The following is a 21699-nucleotide window of genomic DNA, read 5'->3' as shown; positions in this document are numbered from 1 at the left end:
TTAATCTTGCTTGTGTATCATTTCATTTTACATTGTTACATGCATAAGATCAAAATGGTTGGTTTGAGTTTGTCATCTACGTACCTTGCAATTAAATTCCAATGGCAAATAAGCAGTTTTGACGTCACAGAATGCTTAATTATTCAGGTACTTCCCTACATTGTACTTCCTATACACCCACTCGACAACAGCCAATCAGAGCAACGAGTTGAAATCTGTATGTTGGTGTGTTTTATGGCAATACTTCACAGTCTTACCTATTTAAAAAAATGTGCCCACTTTGCAATTAAATTGTTGATTTTTGTGAAACCTGACAAACAGCAGAAAGAAATTTTGATATCTTTACTTTATTTTAGATTCGTCCCTATATTCCATTTATATGGAATTTTCACTGTAATGTTCTCATTGGCAATAATATTTAAAAACACATTATTGAAAGTATTGTATAGGCTGCATGTGACTTAACTAACCCTGGAAGGAATCATGTCGTAAGTCAATAAAAAATCTTAAAAATATCCCTGAAAGTGTAAAATGGGCATTGGTTTTGCAGAGAAAATGTTTAAAAACGTTGACTCTGCATTTTCGATGACATACTAGCATAGACGTCCAATACATTTTCCAAATCATCCAAGAAAAATAGTCTTAACACTTATTTAATAAATGTTAATTTTATGGCCGAACTGACTCAAAAACTGATATACATAAATCTTCGAGGTTTTATGACTGGAAATACCAAAAAAATGTTTTTTGAAAATGCATTTATTTCAGATTATTCCACTGTTAAAATTACGAACAACATAATCAACATTAGACATCGAACTTGATGTAAACACCCTTAAGAAAGTCTGAAAAATACCTAAAACTCTGAGAGGCAGTCAAGGAATGTGTCAAGATTTTTAAAAATGGCTTTGTAAAAAGAGGAATGTTTTGATCACAAGGCTTGATCCCTTTCTGTCACATCACTTTACGTAGATGAGAAAATTATTCAAAAATCCGTAATATTGAATTCTGCCCATAAATCGGACAGTCACATGTATCTTTCCAGTCCCGATGCAAAGTTTGCCTGTCTCATGTACGAGTTATTGTAAGTGTTAACCGGGCCCGAGAGGCCCAGAAGCTGCTCCGCGTGTTCCGCACAGGAGCTCGGCCTCAAGGCCGGAAGAGAGAGCCTGTTTCCGGGGCAATACACCTGGGAATTCCCGGGGGAGAAACCAGCCTGGTTCATGCCCGACAGGTTTGGGGGCGAGGTCGGGGAGGAGTAAGGATACGCTGGGGTGAGGTTGGACGAAACGTTGTTTCGACTCGACATATTGGCGGACTGGTTGACGGCTTGCGTCTGGAAACAGGCCGATGGATCCACTCCGGTGACCGAGCAGCTGGACGCCATGACGGTCAGGTCGCCGCCGCCGAGTCCCTGGAGAGCCTGGGGGTTGAGTTCCCCGACTGTCTGGGGGCTGATGATATTGTCGATGCTGAACATGCGAGGCTGTGCTTGGCACATTCCGGCGGAGGTCTGGTAGTGGTGGAGCATGGCTGGGTGCGGGGAGGGTGTCGTCAGCTGGGGGCCGTAGCCCGAGCCGATTCCCGCGTACAAGGTGTTCGGGTAGGAGGGTCTTCCCATCGGCGTGGGAGTGAAGGCGCTGGAGCTCTGGATGTAGCCCGGATAGGTGCTGACGTCCGTGCGTTTGAATCGCTTCCGTCTCCGGAGGAAGCTGCCGTTGTCGAACATATCCTCGGCTGCCGGGTCGAGGGTCCAGTAGTTGCCCTTTCCTGGCCTGCCCGGTTCTCGGGGGATTTTCACGAAACAGTCGTTGAGGGTCAGGTTGTGGCGGATGGAGTTTTGCCACTTTTTAGAGTTCTCCCTGTAGAACGGGAAACGCTCCATGATGAACTTGTAGATACCCCCGAGGGTGAGTTTCCTCTCGGGGGAGTTGGCGATGGCCATGGCGATGAGGGCGATGTAGCTGTAAGGGGGTTTGCCCCGCTGCACCGGCCTCTTCCGGCGACGGCTGCCGGTGGGCAGGTGCTCCGGGTCTGTCTGTCCCAGCATCACGCCGTCCTCGGTGTCCGGGCTGGCCCCTCTTGGCTCCGATTTGATCAGCACGCCGTCCTTCGGTCGAGACGGTAACATGAGGGGGGGAAGCGGTGAGTCCAGGCTGACGTTGGGAGAGAGGACCACCGGGCTGACTTCTACCGGGGAGTGCTGGGTCTCGGCGGTCATGTTGCACATGCCGGCGTAGTACGAGTAGTTTGCAAGATTCATTGAAACAAAGATGTGGACAATTGATTTTGGAAAATGTTTTTAGAGCCTCTGCTCTTGCTGTCCACGCGAATTGGGTGCTGTGTGTCATTCCAGGTGAGATGCAGAGGCGCTGACAGTTTTATAAGGGTGTGTGTGTGGGTGTGTGTGTGGAGGAGGATGGGGGTTGTTCGTGACGCAGAGTAGCTCCCAGATGATGATGGGGCAGCTTCACTGATATATTTTTTTGCCCTTTGCCTAGTTAGTCTTATAGAAGTGTACTATATTTATTGAAAAGTCATTTAAAAGTCTTTTAAAATGATCTCAATGAGCATATCAAACTTAAAATTAATGTTATTATTGTTTTAAATGTTAGAGAGCTTGCATAATAATAGTATTAGTGTGTTTTTTCATTCTACCACTCAGATCTAGGCTGATCTCACTTGGACTACTACTTATTTATGTATTTCTTATGTATTGATTATGTACTTATTTGTTGTTATTTGTGCACTATGTGGTGAAAGCTTTAAATCTCATTGTACTTGTATAAGGACAATAAAAGCATGCAATTCAATTAGATTTGGAAAATAAGAAGTTATTCACATTTAATTAACAATATTGGTATTACTAAGTATACATATTACACACAAATTCTAGCTGATTATTACAATTCACTAGCCCAAAATGTATTTTTAATCTTATGTTACAATACTAATACAAATAAAATATCAAAACATCAATGTGCTGCCCTTTGTTTTTGTATTGTTGGAAAACAAAAATATTCCTCTTTAATTTAGCCAGTGGTTGCATTATATGGAGTAGACAGTCCAATGTTGGTCATTTGAAAAAAATGGCAATAAAGTGCGAAATAACTTTAAACTTTGGAGTTCTTCTCCCTTTGCTGGCGGCAGTATATTCAGAGCAGAAACAACACTCTCGGAGCTGCTCTGTGCTACTGCAAACCCGACGGACAATACGGCAATTGAAAAATAATAACAAAGCACTGAAAACAAGCAATTGAGCTATCAAAGCTATTGGGGAAGAAAAGTAAATATCCCACCATTTCATTTACATTTTCCGAAAGTGATCGTCAAACAGTGTTCTAGTCGGAGACGAGAAGTGTTGTCTTATGGCTTTTCAAGTAAAAACATGGCTCTGCATACAACTGATATGCAGACAACAGCCTTGAAATGCGACAGTGAAACAACACTTGTCGTTGATTATTTAAACAGAAACAAGGATGAAGATAAATGCATGGAGTCAAGCTCATTTGAAAATTACTGGTGGAACAACATCAAATATGTAAGATACTTAAATTCATTGATTTTCTTAGTTAAAATACTTCACTTTGGAGAAATTTCACGAAAACAACAAAAAACTTTATTATTCTACTTGTTTTCAAATTTCATTGGATTCAAAGTTGTTCTTAGTATAATGCTCCTTGCTGTTCGGCAGTGCACATTTGACTTTTTGCATGCAATAACCGTCTCTTTACGTCTTTTGGAAATAGCTTCATCGACTGTTGATTGCATTACAAGAAATTAATACATAAGTCAAATGCATAACGCTACTCACTACAACACAGAAGGCCAAATTACAGTTTTACTGATGAAAAAGTGATCCAGAAATATTAGAAATGTTGTTCTGATGTCTGACATGACTCATGGAATCCCTCTTAATAGCATATTGGTGCATAGCTTTGTGGGTTGAAAAGAAACGGAGAGTGCAGAGGTGCAGAGAGGTACAGGGAGGCTCTGGAGAGGGTGCTATGAGAGAGGGATTAGCAAGAGGCTTCGGGCCCCGAGGCAGAGGGCCCGTTTCCTGGTCTGAGCCCCTGTTTGTCCTGGCTGACCTGGCAGCTCTGGGGGCAGATCCTGCTTGGATACTGTCCTGCTCCCACGCCTGTCTGAAGCTGTTAGCCACTGGCTGTGAGTAGCTAGCTGGGCTTAGTGTTGTCTGAGCAGTGGTCCAGTCGGGTGGGGTCCAGTCATCTCTGGGGTGTTACTTTGTGTTGGTGACAGAGGATGACGGGGAGTACGTACCTATACTGGAGCAGTGGGGATGATTCATGGTTCTAAAGTCCTTATTTAGTATGTACACTATTGTATATGTTATCAGTGCATACATCATGTTTAAAACCTTAGCGTTTTCTACAAGCAAGTACACTTAGTCTTAGAATTGATTGCAATTCCAGCATCATGAAATATGGGTTGAAAACGAAGTTTGTTGACAATGTTGAGAAATTTTAATGTTTGTCTAATGGTGCTCGGTGATTGGCGGGCCACCAATTCAGAATCTCGCCCACCAGGTGGCCATAATTGGCTAGCATAGGCTCTAGCACCCTCTGCTACCCTTGTGAAGCAGTATGGAAAATGAATGAAACTTCACATCCTCTGTTTTGAACCCACCGCACTATGTCTCGCGCAACTATGAATTTTTTAAATTACTAATATTGAAGGACTACTTTTGTCCCTATAGGCAATACTTAATTTCCACTAATTTAGACTATTCCTCCAGAATGGACACTTTGACTTGTGATGCGAACTAGAACGTATTAGTCAAAAGTTGCTGAGTTAACACTTGGGAGCCATTCATTCGCAAAAGTGGCTCCAGGGGATGAGGGGGGGTTGATGAGAAAAAGAGGGTGAATAATAGAGCGAGAGATAGAAAGAGAATGACATGGGGAGAAACACACGAGAGAGCGCAACCCTTTTCTTGCTCAAGCCCATCAAGTACGGGCCAGGGCTCCTGAAAACGCGGGGATTACCAGGGGAGCGGGGGCAGCGCTCGCCTGAGCTGCCTCTGCTCGCTCCTGCACTGCACGCTACACTGCTCTGCTAAAGCTCTGCACATGGTTCTCACACATACACTCAGATAGTCATGCAAGCTTGTATGATATGATGCTCATCTGTGATGGGAAAACTTGCTGATGGAAAAACTGTACTCACAATGCAGAAGAATTGAGCATTACTGTTGTCAAATTGAAGTAGTATTTCCTGCTCATGTGGCATTTTAACCTGGCAACTTGTTGCTTGACAGATTTTATGGGGCTTAATCAGCCACACAAATGTCATTAATGGCGATTATTATTGTTATGACTTGCATTATTGTGATCATTTTATCTTTTGGGGTTAAATATTCAAGCAAAAATGTATTTCTTACTGTAATGACATAAGCATTGTTAGGTACTAAAAAAAACAAATTTGAAATTTAACATTCAGTCATTGAAAATGTGCCTTATAGTGCGGCAAATACGGTAAATTAAAATGAAATAGCCTAAAGGACATTCTGGGATCTTTTCTTAAGTAGATCAAATTACATTACACTCTAAAAAATGAAACATAATGTAAGGCCAACTTTAAGATTAATATCCCACTGAATTATGCATGAAATTTTAGTCTTATTCAATCATAAGTAGTAGGTAGGTGTGTATTGGCGGAAATAGTAGGGAAGTCGCACCATCGACCAAGTACATCTAGTTTTGACCTCTACTGACATTATTAAAGATATGCCTAGTCATTATCTAGTTTCTGCTTGGAAAAACACCCCCAGGTGAAATCCCCTATGACCCCCAAGAGGTTCCAGGATCAACCGTGCGGAACGAACGTCCAAGCGAGGTGACAACTTTCGGGATAAGCTGACCAATTACAATATTAGGAAATGAGTGTCACGTGTGTGATGTGGAAAAGATGGCTTTGGGGCATCTAAACAAGGCTGTGCTTTCGGGACTAACTAAGCTTCTAATAGAAAACTCAAATTTTGTGAACCTTACTAGCTTTTAGATACTGTACATTCATTCACAATAGCATAAAGGACAACCACTAGATGAAATATATGACATTAAAACATTAAAAAGCTACATTAATAAACAAACAAAAAACAAACACAACATGGTAGGACAATGCAAGTGGTTGTTTTTTTCTCTCCCTCACATACGGCAAGCATTCCGGGAAAATGATGTGGACCAGACGAGCAGACTGGACAGTGATGAGTAACTGCTTTAGGGGTCTCGGTATAAACATCCACTGTTTAATCACGTACACGCGGCTTAGATTTTTTTTTGTCAGGCTTTAAGTGGACACCTATGTAGTCTACAGGATTTGAATTTTATTATTGTTTTTTTAGATGGTGCTGTTTTATGTGTGCAACATTTAAATATTCCAGTTGAATATATAAAATAAACTACAGAATCTGGAATATATGCCATCATCATCCAGTCGTTTTACGCTGCAAAGCAGAAAGAGGTTGTGATGGCATTACCTGGTGCTGACAGATGACTCGGCCTTTACACAAATGGTCAACCTTTAAGGGAGAAATTCATTAAGTTGTGAAAGGTCAAGCTGAAGAGCCTCTGTTAACTAGTGCAATTCATCATACACATCAACATAATGTCATACAATGTCCTCCTACTTATTAGTTAGACTCATACTATAGTGAAACCTTTTCTATAAGCATTAGTATTTTTTTTAAATCGGGTTTCCATGTAGTAGTTTTTTTGTAATGTGATAGAACAAAGCTTGACGTTTTATCTAATTCATTCAATTTAAAATTCAAGCACCCAAATATTGTTTTTCCAATGTAACAGTAAAACAAAAATAAAAATACAATTATAATTAAATTCTTTAATTCCAAAGACCTCATTCTCTTTCATGTAGATTGAAGGGTTTTAAGAATCCAGCTCATTATGACCCATCCCATCTCACACCCGCTTGTTTGCCATTGTCTTTATGTTGTCCAAGAGCTGCTCAGACAAATGAGGATCAGCACGCGGCTTGTTTCTAAATACTTGTGTACATATTGAGAAACAGCTAAGTATAGTATATCCACATGCTTGGGTGGAAATACACCCGGAGAAAATCCACCCAGGCAAGGGAGAACATACAAACAATTACATCCATCTAGTGGTTCCTACTAAATTAAAATGCATTCTGTTTTGAAGCCAGCTTCCAATACTGAAGGGTTTTAAAAGACTTTGAACCTTTAATTTTCTAGAATTTGAGGTTACTCTCCACAAGTTGTCTATAAATAATTTTTATGAATTATTTTTTCTGTGTAATTTATTTTTGGACTATTTTTTTTCCCAAATAGTATTTGTTTTTAAGTTAGATTTCCCCAGTTGAGACCTTTTTTTTTTTGCCATAATGAGTAGCTTTCCATACAGTCTATTTAGCACAAACAAGTTCTATTTTAAAATGAAAGTGAAGACGCCAAATTAAAAGAAATCTAAAGTAAATTATACAGAAAAATGAGTTTTAAGAATAATGAATACAAAAAACAACCTCAAAACTAAATTACTTAATTGCCAAACTTTTTTTCAAGCAAATGCAATACGTTTCCGTGCAATTTGAATGTCTACAAGACTAAATTGGAATTATTCAAATGTAATTCCCAATAAGACATGCACCAAACATTTATTTATTTGCTTTATTACTACAAACTCTCAGCAAGTGAATGTTGTGCAAAAATTAAAAAAATAAATGGGAACTAATAAGAGCTTCTTGTTTCTTACCGACGAACAAATTTCAAGGACAAGGCGGCTGCGTTCGAAAAAAACAAAACAAAACTCCTCAACATGGCGTCCGGAAAATCAACAATCCCTTCGAACGCCACAAAAATTACAATCACCGATCCGAAAGGGTATGTTATTGCGATTATTTTGATCTAAAAAGCGAAATGAAATGTTTAAACGTATTATGTCTGTCTCTTGCTATTCTTCTCCAGTTTAAAAAGTAGAAAAACGTTCCATCAGCCAGCTTCTAAATGTAAGTGTTGCCTAAAATAACTGTCAAAATATGATGATGTGTTTAGTATTATTTAAATGATTTCATTCTCATTATTTAGCAAATGGAGTTGTTAGCCAGTCTCGAGAAATTCAGGCTACTGAGAGGGCATCCGTTTCAAAGGTACATTTTATTTAGAATTGAACATTCTGATTTGGGGTTGTGCCTGTCCAACGGCATATTTTTTAAACATATTTTTAATGTATACATCATGCTAACTACTTCCAACTACATTTACATGTTTTGGCTTGATTATGACCAACCCATTGAATATTGTTTTTCTACTTTCTTACCACAGAGACACAACTCTATACATTTTGAAGTTGGCACAGATCTGCGAAACTCAGTCTTTGGAAGACGTAAGTACATTTTTTTCTTTCTTTTTTTTTTTTTAAGGGGATTTGCAATTTTAAAATCCATTTTAAAATAAATGAAAATTTTAACATTTAGCCAAAGGAACTGCAGTGCAATCTCGGTACATGCAGGCTGCTGAGAGGGCATCTATTTCAAAGGTAACGCAGTGCATTTATTCTTTCAACGCAATGTATTAAAAACCGAGAATAATGATTTATTAACAAATATTGATGTTGACACACTGCTTATAAGTACATCCGCTTGAATATACTTTTTTTCCACAGAATAAGACTGCCAACAATGATTCTGGGAGTAAAGCAAAAACATTCTTGTCACCTAAACCCAGCACTGTCAAAATAAAAATTGGCATCTCCCCAAGATACTCTACGGGCACACCAGCTTTTGCAAAATGTATGTAATAAGATTCAAAATAGTTTAATTTGATCGTAAAACAGAAAGTCGGCACTCATGATTTACTTTCCCGGGCCACACAAAATGATGCGTAGGGCCAGATGTGGCCCCCGGGCCGCCACTTTGACACATGTGCTTTAGAACAAATTATACTTGGATTTGCTCATTTTCCTATATTTATTCACCTTTCCTCCCAAACTCCAGCTAAACAGTCACATCTAAATGACACTTCACTGTATGGAAACTTGGACTTGCAGTCAACCATCTCTGATGGACACAGCCCTCGGCCTGATTTAGATATTTCAAACATTGAAGGTAGTAAACTAACATCGTATGTTCTTATGAATGAAACTGTCCTCTTATGATGTTCTGGTCAACCATTTAGGTAAAACTGTGCTCAAAAGTGCAGAAGAAGCTGACAGTTGCCCACAAGATAAGATGTGGTTGGATATGCAAGCATTGCTCCTAGTTTTTATCAATGCGAAGGTGAGTGCATAACAATATTTCCACCAAAAGTATTTGAATTTGTGCTTTGAGCAAAATGGGAATGATTAGTTGCATTTTTCTTAAGGCGGGACATAACACAGCCAAGCTGAAGGCCAAGGCGGAAGCAAGGCTATTGCACATTATGGAAATCGAGGAGATGGTGTACAATGAGATGATGGAGAAAAAGCGGAAGTACCTTCTCATGGAGAAGCAAAGGCAGGCCAATGAGCTTCTGGATTTGCAGGTCAGGAAATCAATTGACTAATGTTGTAAAATGCTGTTATCCATTTCTGTTGGTACAACAAAGGCTTTGGTGAAAACTGTATGAAAATAATGTAATTTTGCTCCTGACGGATGCACTGCAAACGCCGTAAATGAAGTTTAGTGTAATTGTCAACATCTGATTATTCCAACAGATTTCTGCTTTGACTCCTGCGGCGGAAGCTGCCAAACCGTTCACAAAGTCATACAAGACTTTGGCGTCAGCTGTTGACGCCAGCCGACATGAACTACCTGTCAAGAATTTCCACATTGCTGGGGACAGGCGGGAATTTCTAAGTCAGTATGGTCTTTTATTATTATTATTATTTTTATTTGTGAAAAACGGGGCTCCAACAAGTGTAAAAAATTTAATACATTAAAAAAAACGTATATATTTTTCTTCTTATTAGGTAAAGCAGAAGCCTATTTGCAGGAGAGTGAAGTACTTCTGAGAGAACACACAAAGAGCAATTATGAAGAGAACCATGTGGTTCTGGAGTGCCTTAAAGGCATGAAGAATGCCTCAAAAGAACTAAGGCAGCAGTTACTAGGGTGGGTACTCCAGCCAATACAGTACAATTAGATATTATTCTACTTTAGTCACTGGTTTCAAAGTGGAAGTGTTTTGTAAATCCTTCCCAATATTTATAACCATAATCAATGTTCCCTCTAACATGCTGTAAAACACGAAAAACATAAGAGTGGACAGAGCTACTGCCACTGGCTGCCGCTTAAACATGTTTTATTTTACCCCAATTTAGGGTGAGTTCTGAACTGTTGGAACTTTCGTCGCTGATCTCTCGTCACACCGTCCTAACGCAGCAAGCTGCAGAGGAGGAGCTACTTGGCCCTGTCAGAACCCTGGAGCTCTTCTGCCAGCAAAAATAGTATTGCCATTTGAGTGGGCATCGTACAGGCACTTTTGGAACATCAACTTAACTCTTTTGTCTTATGTTTTGATGCTTATGAGCTTCTTTTCTATGTTGCTGTTTGTTTCAATTGTATCATTTTAGAGGAGATAAAACAAAATGAATAAAATACATTGTTAAGCATTGAAAGTTGTTTTTGTCTTGTATCCGTTCTAGTTCAGATTCGTAAAAACGAACGAGTTTGTACGGTTTTTGCTATGAGTTCCAGTGTTTTACATGTGTTTATATATATAATTTTTTGGTGAACATATTATTCATACTTGTATAAATCAAGTGTTGATTAGTAAGACAAAATATGAAAAAAGTGTAAGGTTATGGACAATTTATTGACATGTTTTTCTGGTTCTATTAAATACCGTAAAATATGGGTATTAGCGATTCAAATGTGATGGGTCAGAACTATAAGCCAGTATTGCGAATAGAGTAATATGCCAAACTTGATCAATAGGTGGCAGTGTAGGCATAAAAGCAGTTGCTACATGCAATAGGAAGCGTTGAAGAAGGCACCCAGGCAAGTGCCAATGCAGTGCGGGGGCGGTCCTCATAACAAGTAAGTTGGAACAATATTTACAGTTATAAGCGGTGTATACAACCAAAAAGATGTTCATTTGGAATCTAATAAACCATATTCATGCACATGTATGAATATTTTGCATGGAGATGTATGATGACTTGAATGAACGACAGTTTTGCAGGAATAGGAGTTCCACCGTTTACAAGCTTGAATACAGCTACAGCTCGTAAAATTAAAGTCAAGAATAGCCTTCTTTTTTAAATTGGAATGTGCAAATGTTAAACATGGATAGGATGTAACCAATTTATGTAAACATACATGAAAATAAATAATAGACGTCATAAGGTGAAAGGAAAATGGCGTCTATGTAACAGTAGATTTATGGAAATTACTTGAATAATAATTCTATTTCAATTATGAATATTGTATTCATAATTTTTGATACAAATGTCGCGCTGTCGAGAGATTAAAGTTTCAAATACCCTTTAAGCCCTATCAGAATTAACAAATTAATTTTGCTGCCAGGGTTTGTTAGGTTAATTTAGTTTGAGATCTTCGAATGTGAATGGATAGTTGGATGATAAGAAGGCACTTTAAAAAAAAAAAAGGATGTTGACTATGGTGTCTCAAATCTTTTCTTGCCTTTACAAAACAGTTCCTTCCAGCAGAATGATGCACCAGGAAGAGGGGAAAGAAGATGGCGGAACCGAGGACGCGGGCGAGGCCGTGGTAGATCCCACGTGAAAGAAGATGTCAGAGTCGGGCATCCTGCCGACGATATCGTACCCATTGGCGTATGCCAGACCATGTGTCCTGCAGAGGAGATGCACAAGCGGGAGTCCCAGAATCGCCTGCACCGCTTCGAGATGTTGGCCGGCACGGAGAAAGACCGTAGACCCCGAGTTGACCCTCAGCGTATTGTTAAGGAGTATTCCAGGCCGGCTGCTGGAAAAGACTCAGCCAACTCTGCTGAACTGCGTCCCCCTGCCGTGTTGTTGAAAACGGTGTGTTATCTCATTGATGAGGTCGCTACATCTCCTCAGCTGCATCCTTGGAATGAGGTTAGTAGTCGTTTTTTAGGGATCTAAAACAATGTCTATTTTAGCTTTTTTTAAAATATATTATTAGATTTTACAAAATTATTTTTTAACTAAAAACAGAAAAAAAAGGATTAAAAAAGGACTTTTTGATTTAAAAGGGGGAAAATCAGGAAATTTAATATACATCTATACTCTTCATTTTAATTTGATCCTAAAACAGAAAGTCAGCCCTCATGATTTACGTTCCCGGGCCACACAAAATGATGCGGCGGGCCAGATTTGGCCCCCGGGCCGCCACTTTGACACATGTGCACTAAAAAAAATTCTGTTATGTTGCAGGTATACAGCTTTGTTTTCGATCGCCTGCGCAGTGTAAAACAGGACATGATCATTCAGAGGGTGCAAGGAACAGACTGCGTGGCTATTTTGGAGCGGAGTGTGCGCTTTCTCATATATGCTTCTTATCGTCTCTGCGGCGAACCCTTGCAACGTTTTGACCCCCGCATCAATGACACGCACCTTCAGGAGAACCTGAGCTGGCTGCTGGACTGCTATGCACACCAAAATGGGCCACATCCAAACCAGGAAGAGTTTCAGACACTCTGTTTACTTTATAACTTAGGTGGGTTTCTTTTTCCATGTTTTCACCCACAATCCCAAAACATATATTATTATATTATTTCTCCACATGAACTTATGATGGATGCTTCATTCCTAATGCTAGCCCAGATATGGGCAAACTACGGCCCGCGGGCCGCATCCGGTCCGTTAGGCTCCTTTATCCGGCCCACCGACGTTGTCCAATATATTTATGTATTTTTAATTTTTTTTTTTTTTACCCAAGATGGCGCCGTCACGCCGTATACTTTTTACTTTAATGATGAGTGATGAGTATGTTAATACTTTAGTCCTTTTTTCTGTTTATGTTTCATTTGTACTGTTAACGGATGCACTTTTTTACATGTATCGTATCCTGTGCCGGCCCGTCTGTCACATTTTTAAAGTCAATGTGGCTCCCGGGCCGAAAAGTTAACCCACTCCTAATAGCTCTCCCACCATCTTTTTGCTCAAACACTCCAGGTTCCCATCGCGCTATGCAGCACATCATGGACCTTCCAACGCCGCTTCGACACGGACCCGCCCTCACACTTGCCATCGCCATCAACCGCTCTTTCCTGGAGCGCAACCCTGTGCGACTGCTGCGCTCGACGCCCCGCCTGAGCTTCCTGCAGGCGTGCGCGCTGCACCAACACATAATGGCAAGCCGCAAAGATCTACTGCTCATATACAGTCACGGCTACAATTCTCGAAATTGTCGCTTCCCATTGGACGCTCTTTCTAAACTCCTCGCCTTGGATGAAAGTTTGACAAGCACGCTCTGTCAAGTGTGTGGCGTGGAGGTTAACGCCGAACAGCAGGTGGTTTTCTCCAAGGGTGCCTTTTGTGAACCAGAACAAGGGAAACTATGCTGCAATTTTTATCACAATATTGTGGCAGAGAAGCAACATCTTGCACTGAGTAACATTCTTCACGGTTGGATTTGACAAAAGATTCAAATATATCAGGGCTATGTCTGAATGTATTTTTTATTTGTGATGATGGTATTTGTACAATTGCTCAGTTAAAAAAAAGTCCAAGATTAAGGTTGTTTCAATAAAAATTGTAAGAAAAAAAGACTGCAATGTTGTCATTTGGAAATGAATTTAGGCCCACATGAAATCAACCAACCCGAATCTGACACCCTTGAACTAGGTTTTAAAACCCAGTTTAATGTTTATAATCATCCGCAAGATGGCAGCATTTTACCACAACCCTTTTTTTTTTACCAACTAACAAGAATACACAAATATCTACTTAACCACATTGACCTTTGTATTGACCAACATATCTTTGAAAAAACGTATCTTTCCGGAGCAATTTTCTTGAATCGAGTGCATTTTCCGTCGCAGAATCAACTCAACCCACCCACGGAAGCGCGTGTGGGGAATAAATAGTGAACACACAACTCCCAGTGAAATGTTTGGATGTGCATGTGCGTGCATACGCGTGTATGCATGCGCGTGCATGCGTGTGTATTGCAGTCCCTACGTTGCAGAGTTCAGTCAGCCCACAGCAGAGAAGCAGTGAGGACCTCTAGTTTGGGATTGAAGTCGATTTTCGCGTCTTTTCTTCTTTATTTTTCACACTTTTTTAACTTACATTTATTTATTTATGTGGGAGGACGCTGGCCAAGTTTGTAATGCTAAGATCTGAGCAAAGGGAACCGGGGCGGCCAAAGAAGCGAAGGAGAAGGCACATGGGATAAGCGGACCGGACGGACCGACGCACGCACCACTGATGTTGCGATCGAGCTGTCAAATTCATTGAAATCTTAACTTTTTTTTTTTTACGTGGAGAGGAGTGAAGGGCACATCTGAAAATGTTGCGTTTGACAGCTTTAAGTCTCCTTTCCTGGACTTTGTTCCTGTGCAAAGTGAGTACGGCTGTTGCTCAGGATAAAGGGTAAGTAGCCAAAAAGCTTTATTATCTCCAGATGACCAAATAACCTGGGTTCTAAAAGGGATTGCTTGTGTTCGTGGGAGGCCAATACAGTAGCTATAAAGTTTGCATGGAGTTTTGCTTGTGCTTAAGTGTATCCTTGGGATTTTTTTGTGGAAAACTCAGGGTTCATGGAGGACTGGGTTCCAGTCGTTTTCTGTAACCTCATCATTAGGTTGGATGGTGAACTTGGATCTATGTTTGCTGACTTTTGGTGGCATTCTGGAATGTTCATTTACATGTCAAGATGGAAATTCAATCATTTTCTTAAGCACTTGTTGTTATGAACTCATTCACTGTAATTGAATGTGATTGCTGCCAGTCAAAATTGATGGAATGTCAATCACTGTCAATGGGAGGTCATTCATTAAATAACAGGTAAAAAACAGTCGGAAGATTGTTTTTTTTCTTTTCTTCAGTTTGATGTCTTTTGATGGTTGGCTCAGTGCATGTCGGTCTCGCAGCTCTGGGGTCCTAGGTTTCATCATTCATTTAAATTAATTAGGGTTTCGGATAGCCCCCCTAACCCTAAAGATCCACCTTGGACTGGTCACTACCCAATCGCAAACCACACACATCAACTTACTATTCCCATTTTTCATGAATCTATCATTCCCAATTTCAGAAGTTATCCACCAAAAACCCTTACATTTGATTATCGAATCCAGAAAATCTTGAATTCCTACTGACCACCAGGCTCCTGTGTTTTGCCCTCTTATGTTAGTACTTAGTCCAAATGTGTGTTGTATTAAGGGGGTCAAAAATTCATGAAGCTTTTTTTTTAACCCATGTGTTCTCAAATTTGGAACCAAATCCTGAAATATTTTTTCCCAACAAGAAAGCCACGTGATCTATATAAGCACCTGATTCAGTTGGCTCATCCCCGCCTTTCTTTCTTTTCTTTTTCATCCATTGTGGATCAAACAAGTCCATTTCTTGGTCTTTCTCCCCCCTAACCCCCTTCCAAAGGATTCTCTCATGACTCACACTTTCAAGCTCTCAGGAACTACACTTGCCTCTGGCTGTAATGCCGCAGAGCTGTAATGCCAACCACCTGATCCTTCTCTCAGGCATGCAACAGGGTGTGCACACTCCTAATTTCAGTGAGTTTCAGTTGGGGGGAGCAATGTTCCCTCTAAGCTGTGCGCAATTGCGCACTACTCTCGTCTTCTCTGCGCAGCAGCAATCATATGGCGCGCAGTAAATAAAATCCAAACTTTTTTATAACCCCTTTCCCCATTATGGCGCCATTTACGCGTCAGCCAGTGGCAGTAGCTCTGTCCACGCTTATGTTTTTTGTGTTTTACAGCATGTTTTACATGAAAAATTAGAGGGAATATTGACATGCACCTGCTTATGGCAGCGAGCAATGATGATGTCGTTCACACTGGTACTCGGTGCGCTCAGGGAGGTTGTCTTTCTTCCCAGACCAACGGAAAATTTGCAGGAACATTGGGGGGATAGAGTCGGTAGGTTTATCGGACTTAAGGAATAAATTTGGAAGGACTAATATAAAATATGAAGCGGTGTGTGTTTTACGTCGGAACAGGGTTCTGGAAATAATTCGGAATTGACGGACACCCAGTTAAATAGAATTGACATGGGCAATGGTACACATTTTTGGGGGTGAACGTTTCAATGTGAGTCTCATGAGCTTATTTTCTATGTAAAATAGGATAAATGGGTGGAATTCAAGAAGAAACGAAGAACAAGGAGATACCAATCACAGTGCCATCTGCTGGCTACGCTATTATTAGCTTTGATGCAAAATCGGGATTGAAAAAGTCACAATATACCAGATGGCGCTCAGTCTTCTATTGAAATACTTTAATTAGTCTGTTTTTTTAACAATCCTGCCTGTTTTTTGAGCATCAAAGCTCGACCTTTGCACTGTGACCCCCGGTGACGGGCCCCCTTCCTTCAATTAAACGTCAGAACGAGTGTGTGGAATCTTAGTCGTTACCTTGTTCCAAACAGACTTCAAGGTTGCGTTGCGGGGGGTATGGGGGTGTACCGGACCACCCATAGGAATAAGGGTAGAACCAGTGGTGGCATAAGTACTCTCATTCCTTATGTTTCAGTAAAGATAATTGTGTAAAAAAATACAGTTTAAAATACTACTGATTAAGCTTCTTTACCCCCCAATGAAAAAAGACTGACAGAAAGAAGAGAACATGTAATCAACATTTTTGTTATATATTAGTACATACTTCCATGTTTTTACACCAACACTGACTGGCCATTGTTTATATTTTCCTAGGGGCTATTTAGTGGCTGCCCCCTCAGTGTTCCGAGCAGGCGTGGAGGAGGCCATCAGTGTAACCATCTTCAGAGCCAAAGCAGAAACCCGTGTGCAGGTCCAGCTGTCCATGAAGGGCCAGGTGGTAGCACACAGCCACGGCTCCATCCTCGGTGAGAAATGATCACCGTTCTTCCCTCACCTTATGAAGTCGCATAACTTGGCACACACCACCCATTCAAATCTCGCGGTTATTTTGAAATGTCTTCTACTAACACTACTACTATTACTACTTCTACCTCTACTACATTTACTTCTACCACTACTACATTTACTTGTACCACTACTACATTTACTTGTACCACTACTACATTTACTTCTACCACTACTGCATTTACTTCTACCACTACTACATTTACTTCTACCACTACTACATTTACTTCTACCACTACTACTACTACTTCTACCACTACTACTACTACTTCTACCACTACTACTACTAGTACAGCTCCATTTAGTGGATCTCTAACGCAGTCCACTACAACTACTAATCCATCTAGTGGGTTTATACCACCCTCACATTACTACTACTACCATTTCATCTTGTGTATGGATAACAAAATCAAATGGATTGAATGGGAATGCACCTTTATTCAGCTTGGCCCCTAAATAGAATGATTTTACATTAACGATAATGTAGTTTTTTCCCAATTTGAACAAAAGGTAGAAAGAAACACAACTGCTTTTTAATTGATAATATGGTTAAATGGTCATTTGTCATCTTTTTATGTGTTTCAGACAAAGGCACAATCAAACTGAAGGTGAGTTCAACACTTGTTTAAAGTCCTGCAATATCTGTAATAACTTTATTTAATGCTGCAAAGGTTCCAATTGATTGATGTTTTATTTTTAAGTTTAAATTGGTGAGGAAATGTGACAGAAGTGCTGGTGTTGAATGACACGTGAATGATCTTTAGCATTCACACAACAAACACTTCAATCCTCTGCCCATTGACCTCATTCCCTTTTGGTAATCCTGTGTTATGTGTGTGTGTGTGTATTTGCCACCAGGTTCCCTCTGGGCTGAGAGGCCAGGCCCACCTGAAGCTGTGGGGGAACCGTCACCTCGCAGAGGGGGGCTACATCTTCCACAACTACACCACGGTCACGGTGGAGAGCAAGGGCACAGCTGTTTTCATCCAGACTGACAAGCCCGTCTACAAGCCCAAACACAAAGGTGCCTCTCTACCACTGTCACCAGAGCTTTCTAATTTAAATTTAAATTAGAATCAATCGCAACGTGTGTGTTAAAAAGATGCAGTCAAGTAGAACTAAATTAGGAGGTATTTGGTAATTGTATGCTCTTGCATGAATGGAATGTAGCAAATTAAAGACTTGAGTGGGCAAAGTATGGCCAGCATTGCGATCTTTTTTTTTTTTTAATCCAGTCCACCGAGTTTTAATATTTTTTAGAGCCAGATAATATTTGTTGTAGTCTGTACTATTGGTGACAAATTGCAATTCAACATTAGTATCGCATTTTTTAACTATAAATCGTAGTTTTTTTATTTTCTACTACAATTTATACTCTGGAGTAATTTATGTGAAATTATTAAAGTAATGACCCAACTGAAATGATATATTGGTTCTATAGTACATTCTTTATTTGAAGTTGGCAACTTATTCCTGCTTGAAAGCGCATTATTCCGATTTTTTTTAATTTTTACATATAATGCATTCAAATTTAGTGTTTTCTCCATTCAGTTTAACACTCAAATTAATCAAAATTTGTCAAAATCTACTTATAAAAAATTCAAAATACGAAATTAAATCACGTCCTGTCCAACTTGGCCCAAAATGTTCACTGGCTTGTTGTTCAGAAACAGTACTGGAATTTAAAAAATGCTGTTTGTAAACATCTCCCCTTTTGATTTAATGTTAATGTCATCTACGAATGTTCTGATTTATCTGCCACTTTAAAACAAACAAACAAATGAGGCCTTGACTGCAGGCCACCATTCCGGAATTCGAGGCCCTGCTGTAAACAATATGGGAGATTGCTGACCTAAACAAGGACATAGCATACATATTTACTTACTTCTTGTATTTCTGTGTCCTCAGTGTTTATCAACGTCTACACAGTCACGCCTGACTTGAGGCCGGTTAATGAAAAGGTAAAGTTCATCTTTTCATCGACTTTTCTTCAACATATACTTTGTAAAAAGAATTTTTCCTTGTGTTAACTCGACCACGTGACGTTTACTTTCCCACCGCTAATTGTGGGGGATTAAGCGCGTTGACCTGGGGCTGCCCGGGTGCAGAGCATGCATATACAGTACCTATTTACAGAAGCCCAGCTTGGGTCGTTTCTCCTGGAATGTTAGAACCAAATATACTGCGTGTCTCTGTTTGTTGATGTTTGGAAATGCTGTTAAAAAGTCAAACTGATACAGCAGGGGTGGCCAAACTTTGCTGCTCGATGGCCAAACTCAAATTTTTTATAACTGTATCTTTCCTATATGAAATAAAGCTAATAGCTATATATTTAGATGTATGTATATATGTATGTATATATGTGTGTGTATATATATATATATGTATATATGTGTGTGTGTATATATATATATGTATATATGTGTGTGTATATATATATGTATATATGTGTGTGTATATATATATATGTATATATGTGTGTATATATATATATATATATATATATACACATATATATATACACACACATATATATATATATATATATATATATATATATATATATATATATATATATATATATATATATATATATATATATATATATATATATATATATATATATATATATATATATATATATATATATATATATATATTCTTGAACACAAAGCACCAATCTTACATATTTGCATATATAGTATGATCATTAACATATGTTAATTTGAATGTGCTGTCCCTTATTAAATAAATCAAACTCAAACTTTTCCTTCCTCTAAACTCATAACAAGGGTCTTCTTTTTCTTCTATACTTTTTTTCAGATGGAGGCATACATTTTGGTGAGTGGAGTCAGGTGGGACCACCCAGGGCTTGGCACTGGAGGGGGGTTCACGCATCCGTTCAGGGGCGCCACAACGGAAGATTACAGAGCAAAAAAGCCCGGGAAGCTCACCTAGATAACTGGGTGCTCTGCTGGAAGAACGCGAGGATAAACACAGCATGAAATAGAAGCCTTGTCTTCACCTCCCCCATTGACACATTGTATCAGCCGCTCCCATGTGAGCTGAGCTGGTCTCTCGCTTTCCGGAGACATTTCCACTGCGGGGCAAATAGTGAGCTGCTGCTCCGTTGTCTTGTGTTTGACCCCGTAGCACAACAGACACACTCTAACTCTAAATTTTACCACACTCTGGTCCTATACCACCCAATACAAGAGCATTATCTACAAATTCCAGCTTTAATACTTACTTTTAGAACACATAGCATCACATTTTGTTTTGATGGAAATATTTTTTGAACAATGCACACATATCATGGAGGTAGAGGCAGAAAAGAACATTCATTCATTTATTTTCTGAAGCATTTAGGGTGGGATCAAGATTTCAAATGTAGGTGGGTCCTCATTGTGTGGAGTTTCTATGTTCTCCCCGGGCTAATGTGGGATTAATCTGGGTACTCCGATTTGCTCCCACATTCCAAAAACATGCATGATAGGCTGATTGGACTCTCTAAAATGCCCTTAGCTATGATTGGTTGTCCTTTATCTCCTTGTGCCCTGTAATTGGCTGACCACCGACTCAGGGTGCCCATAGTTAAGCTGGGATAGGCCCAAGCATTCCCCGCGAGCCTTTGAGGATGCACAGTTCAGAAAATGAATGAAGGATATACAACAAAAGAGAATTAACATTTTCTAATTGCGATGTCTGTTTGTCTTTTTTAGGATCCAAGAGGATCCAGGATGGTGCAATGGAAGGCCCTCAAACCTATCTGCTGCGGTAAGACACTTCTGGAAATTGCTTTACTAATAACTCTTGTCTTAGATTTAAATCAGAATTCCTTTTTTTTTTGTTTTGTTGCAGGAATTGTCAACATGAGTTTTCCTTTGTCCGACCAGCCCGTCTTTGGCGAGTGGTTTGTCTTTGTAGACGTGCAGGGACACACGTACAACAAATCATTTGAAGTTCAGAAATATGGTAAGCCTTCTGATTATATAAGAGAAAGAAAAAAACAAATAACATGTCTAAATGAAGTCTACTGCTTCTTTTACAGTCATACCCAAATTTGAGTTAATAATTGATCCTCCCCGCTACGTCCGCGACCTGAACACATGCGAGCAGGCTACTGTCCGGGCCCGGTAAGTTACAGATTGGAAGAATTTCCATTAATATAACAATGGCCTATGCACATTACTATTCATAAATATTTTTAGAGAACACTTTGCATGTGTGTGTTTGGCAGGTACACATTTGGAAAAGCAGTGTCAGGGAAGTTGAGTGTAAACATGACCGTGAATGGAGTTGGCTACTATCGTCACGAGATGGGTCATCCTGTCGTCAAGAACATGGAGGTCAGTTTTGTTCATCATTTTCAAGTCTATGAAGTTCAATTTTGGTCAAGTTAAAGTTTCACAACAAGAATAATTTAAGTTCATGATTTTTCAGATGGATTACAAAGATTTCTACCAATAGTATTGTGGATAAAACCAAATTTGAGTGTTTTATTAGCAGTATATTTTCCTTTTGTATGACAGTTTTACCCAGAAAGGATTTAATTTAGGAAAAAAAGTGGTAAGGTAACCGATATCACCTGTTGAACCTATTTTTTTTGTATTAGGGTGATATTATTACACATAAAATAAAACTAGCCGTTTTTTTCATCTCATATTTTTATTTTTTAGTGCGCCATCCCATATT

The 21699-nt window shown here is 39.6% G+C and overlaps 4 protein-coding genes across 4 annotated transcripts in view; 3 read left to right on the top strand and 1 right to left on the bottom strand.

Moving 5' to 3' along the window:
• Positions 1-843: 843 nt before the first annotated feature.
• foxe3 (forkhead box E3) lies at positions 844-2341 on the bottom strand. The gene has a single exon (XM_077717329.1). It carries the CDS (start codon positions 2261-2263, stop codon positions 1028-1030), a length of 1236 nt encoding a protein of 411 aa, XP_077573455.1. The 5' UTR covers positions 2264-2341; the 3' UTR covers positions 844-1027.
• Positions 2342-7743: 5402 nt separating this feature from the next.
• haus8 (HAUS augmin like complex subunit 8) lies at positions 7744-10568 on the top strand. The gene is made up of 12 exons (XM_077717422.1): positions 7744-7876; positions 7961-8001; positions 8081-8142; positions 8318-8378; positions 8470-8531; positions 8658-8784; positions 8989-9099; positions 9170-9270; positions 9356-9514; positions 9687-9828; positions 9942-10083; positions 10293-10568. The coding sequence occupies exons 1-12, from the start codon at positions 7812-7814 to the stop codon at positions 10417-10419; spliced, it is 1200 nt and encodes a 399-aa protein (XP_077573548.1). The 5' UTR covers positions 7744-7811; the 3' UTR covers positions 10420-10568.
• Positions 10569-10896: 328 nt separating this feature from the next.
• sac3d1 (SAC3 domain containing 1) lies at positions 10897-13660 on the top strand. The gene is made up of 4 exons (XM_077717199.1): positions 10897-11010; positions 11630-12035; positions 12354-12636; positions 13095-13660. Exons 1-4 carry the CDS (start codon positions 10982-10984, stop codon positions 13556-13558), a joined length of 1182 nt encoding a protein of 393 aa, XP_077573325.1. The 5' UTR covers positions 10897-10981; the 3' UTR covers positions 13559-13660.
• Positions 13661-14061: 401 nt separating this feature from the next.
• cpamd8 (C3 and PZP like alpha-2-macroglobulin domain containing 8) overlaps positions 14062-21699 on the top strand; it is a 33521-nt gene continuing 25883 nt past the window's right edge. The window contains exons 1-10 of the mRNA XM_077717103.1: positions 14062-14516; positions 16813-16964; positions 17590-17612; positions 17863-18028; positions 18913-18965; positions 19828-19845; positions 20727-20781; positions 20866-20979; positions 21056-21140; positions 21245-21353. Of these exons, the coding sequence (XP_077573229.1) occupies positions 14434-14516; positions 16813-16964; positions 17590-17612; positions 17863-18028; positions 18913-18965; positions 19828-19845; positions 20727-20781; positions 20866-20979; positions 21056-21140; positions 21245-21353 (858 nt within the window). The 5' untranslated portion in view covers positions 14062-14433. The remainder of the gene's footprint in view (positions 14517-16812; positions 16965-17589; positions 17613-17862; positions 18029-18912; positions 18966-19827; positions 19846-20726; positions 20782-20865; positions 20980-21055; positions 21141-21244; positions 21354-21699) is intronic.

Source organism: Stigmatopora nigra, chromosome 5 (genome assembly GCF_051989575.1).
Source record: "Stigmatopora nigra isolate UIUO_SnigA chromosome 5, RoL_Snig_1.1, whole genome shotgun sequence".
In the NCBI taxonomy this organism is placed as follows: Eukaryota; Metazoa; Chordata; class Actinopteri; order Syngnathiformes; family Syngnathidae; genus Stigmatopora; species Stigmatopora nigra.
Note: the sequence above shows the minus strand (reverse complement) of the source record. Positions and strands in the feature narration are given on the sequence as shown.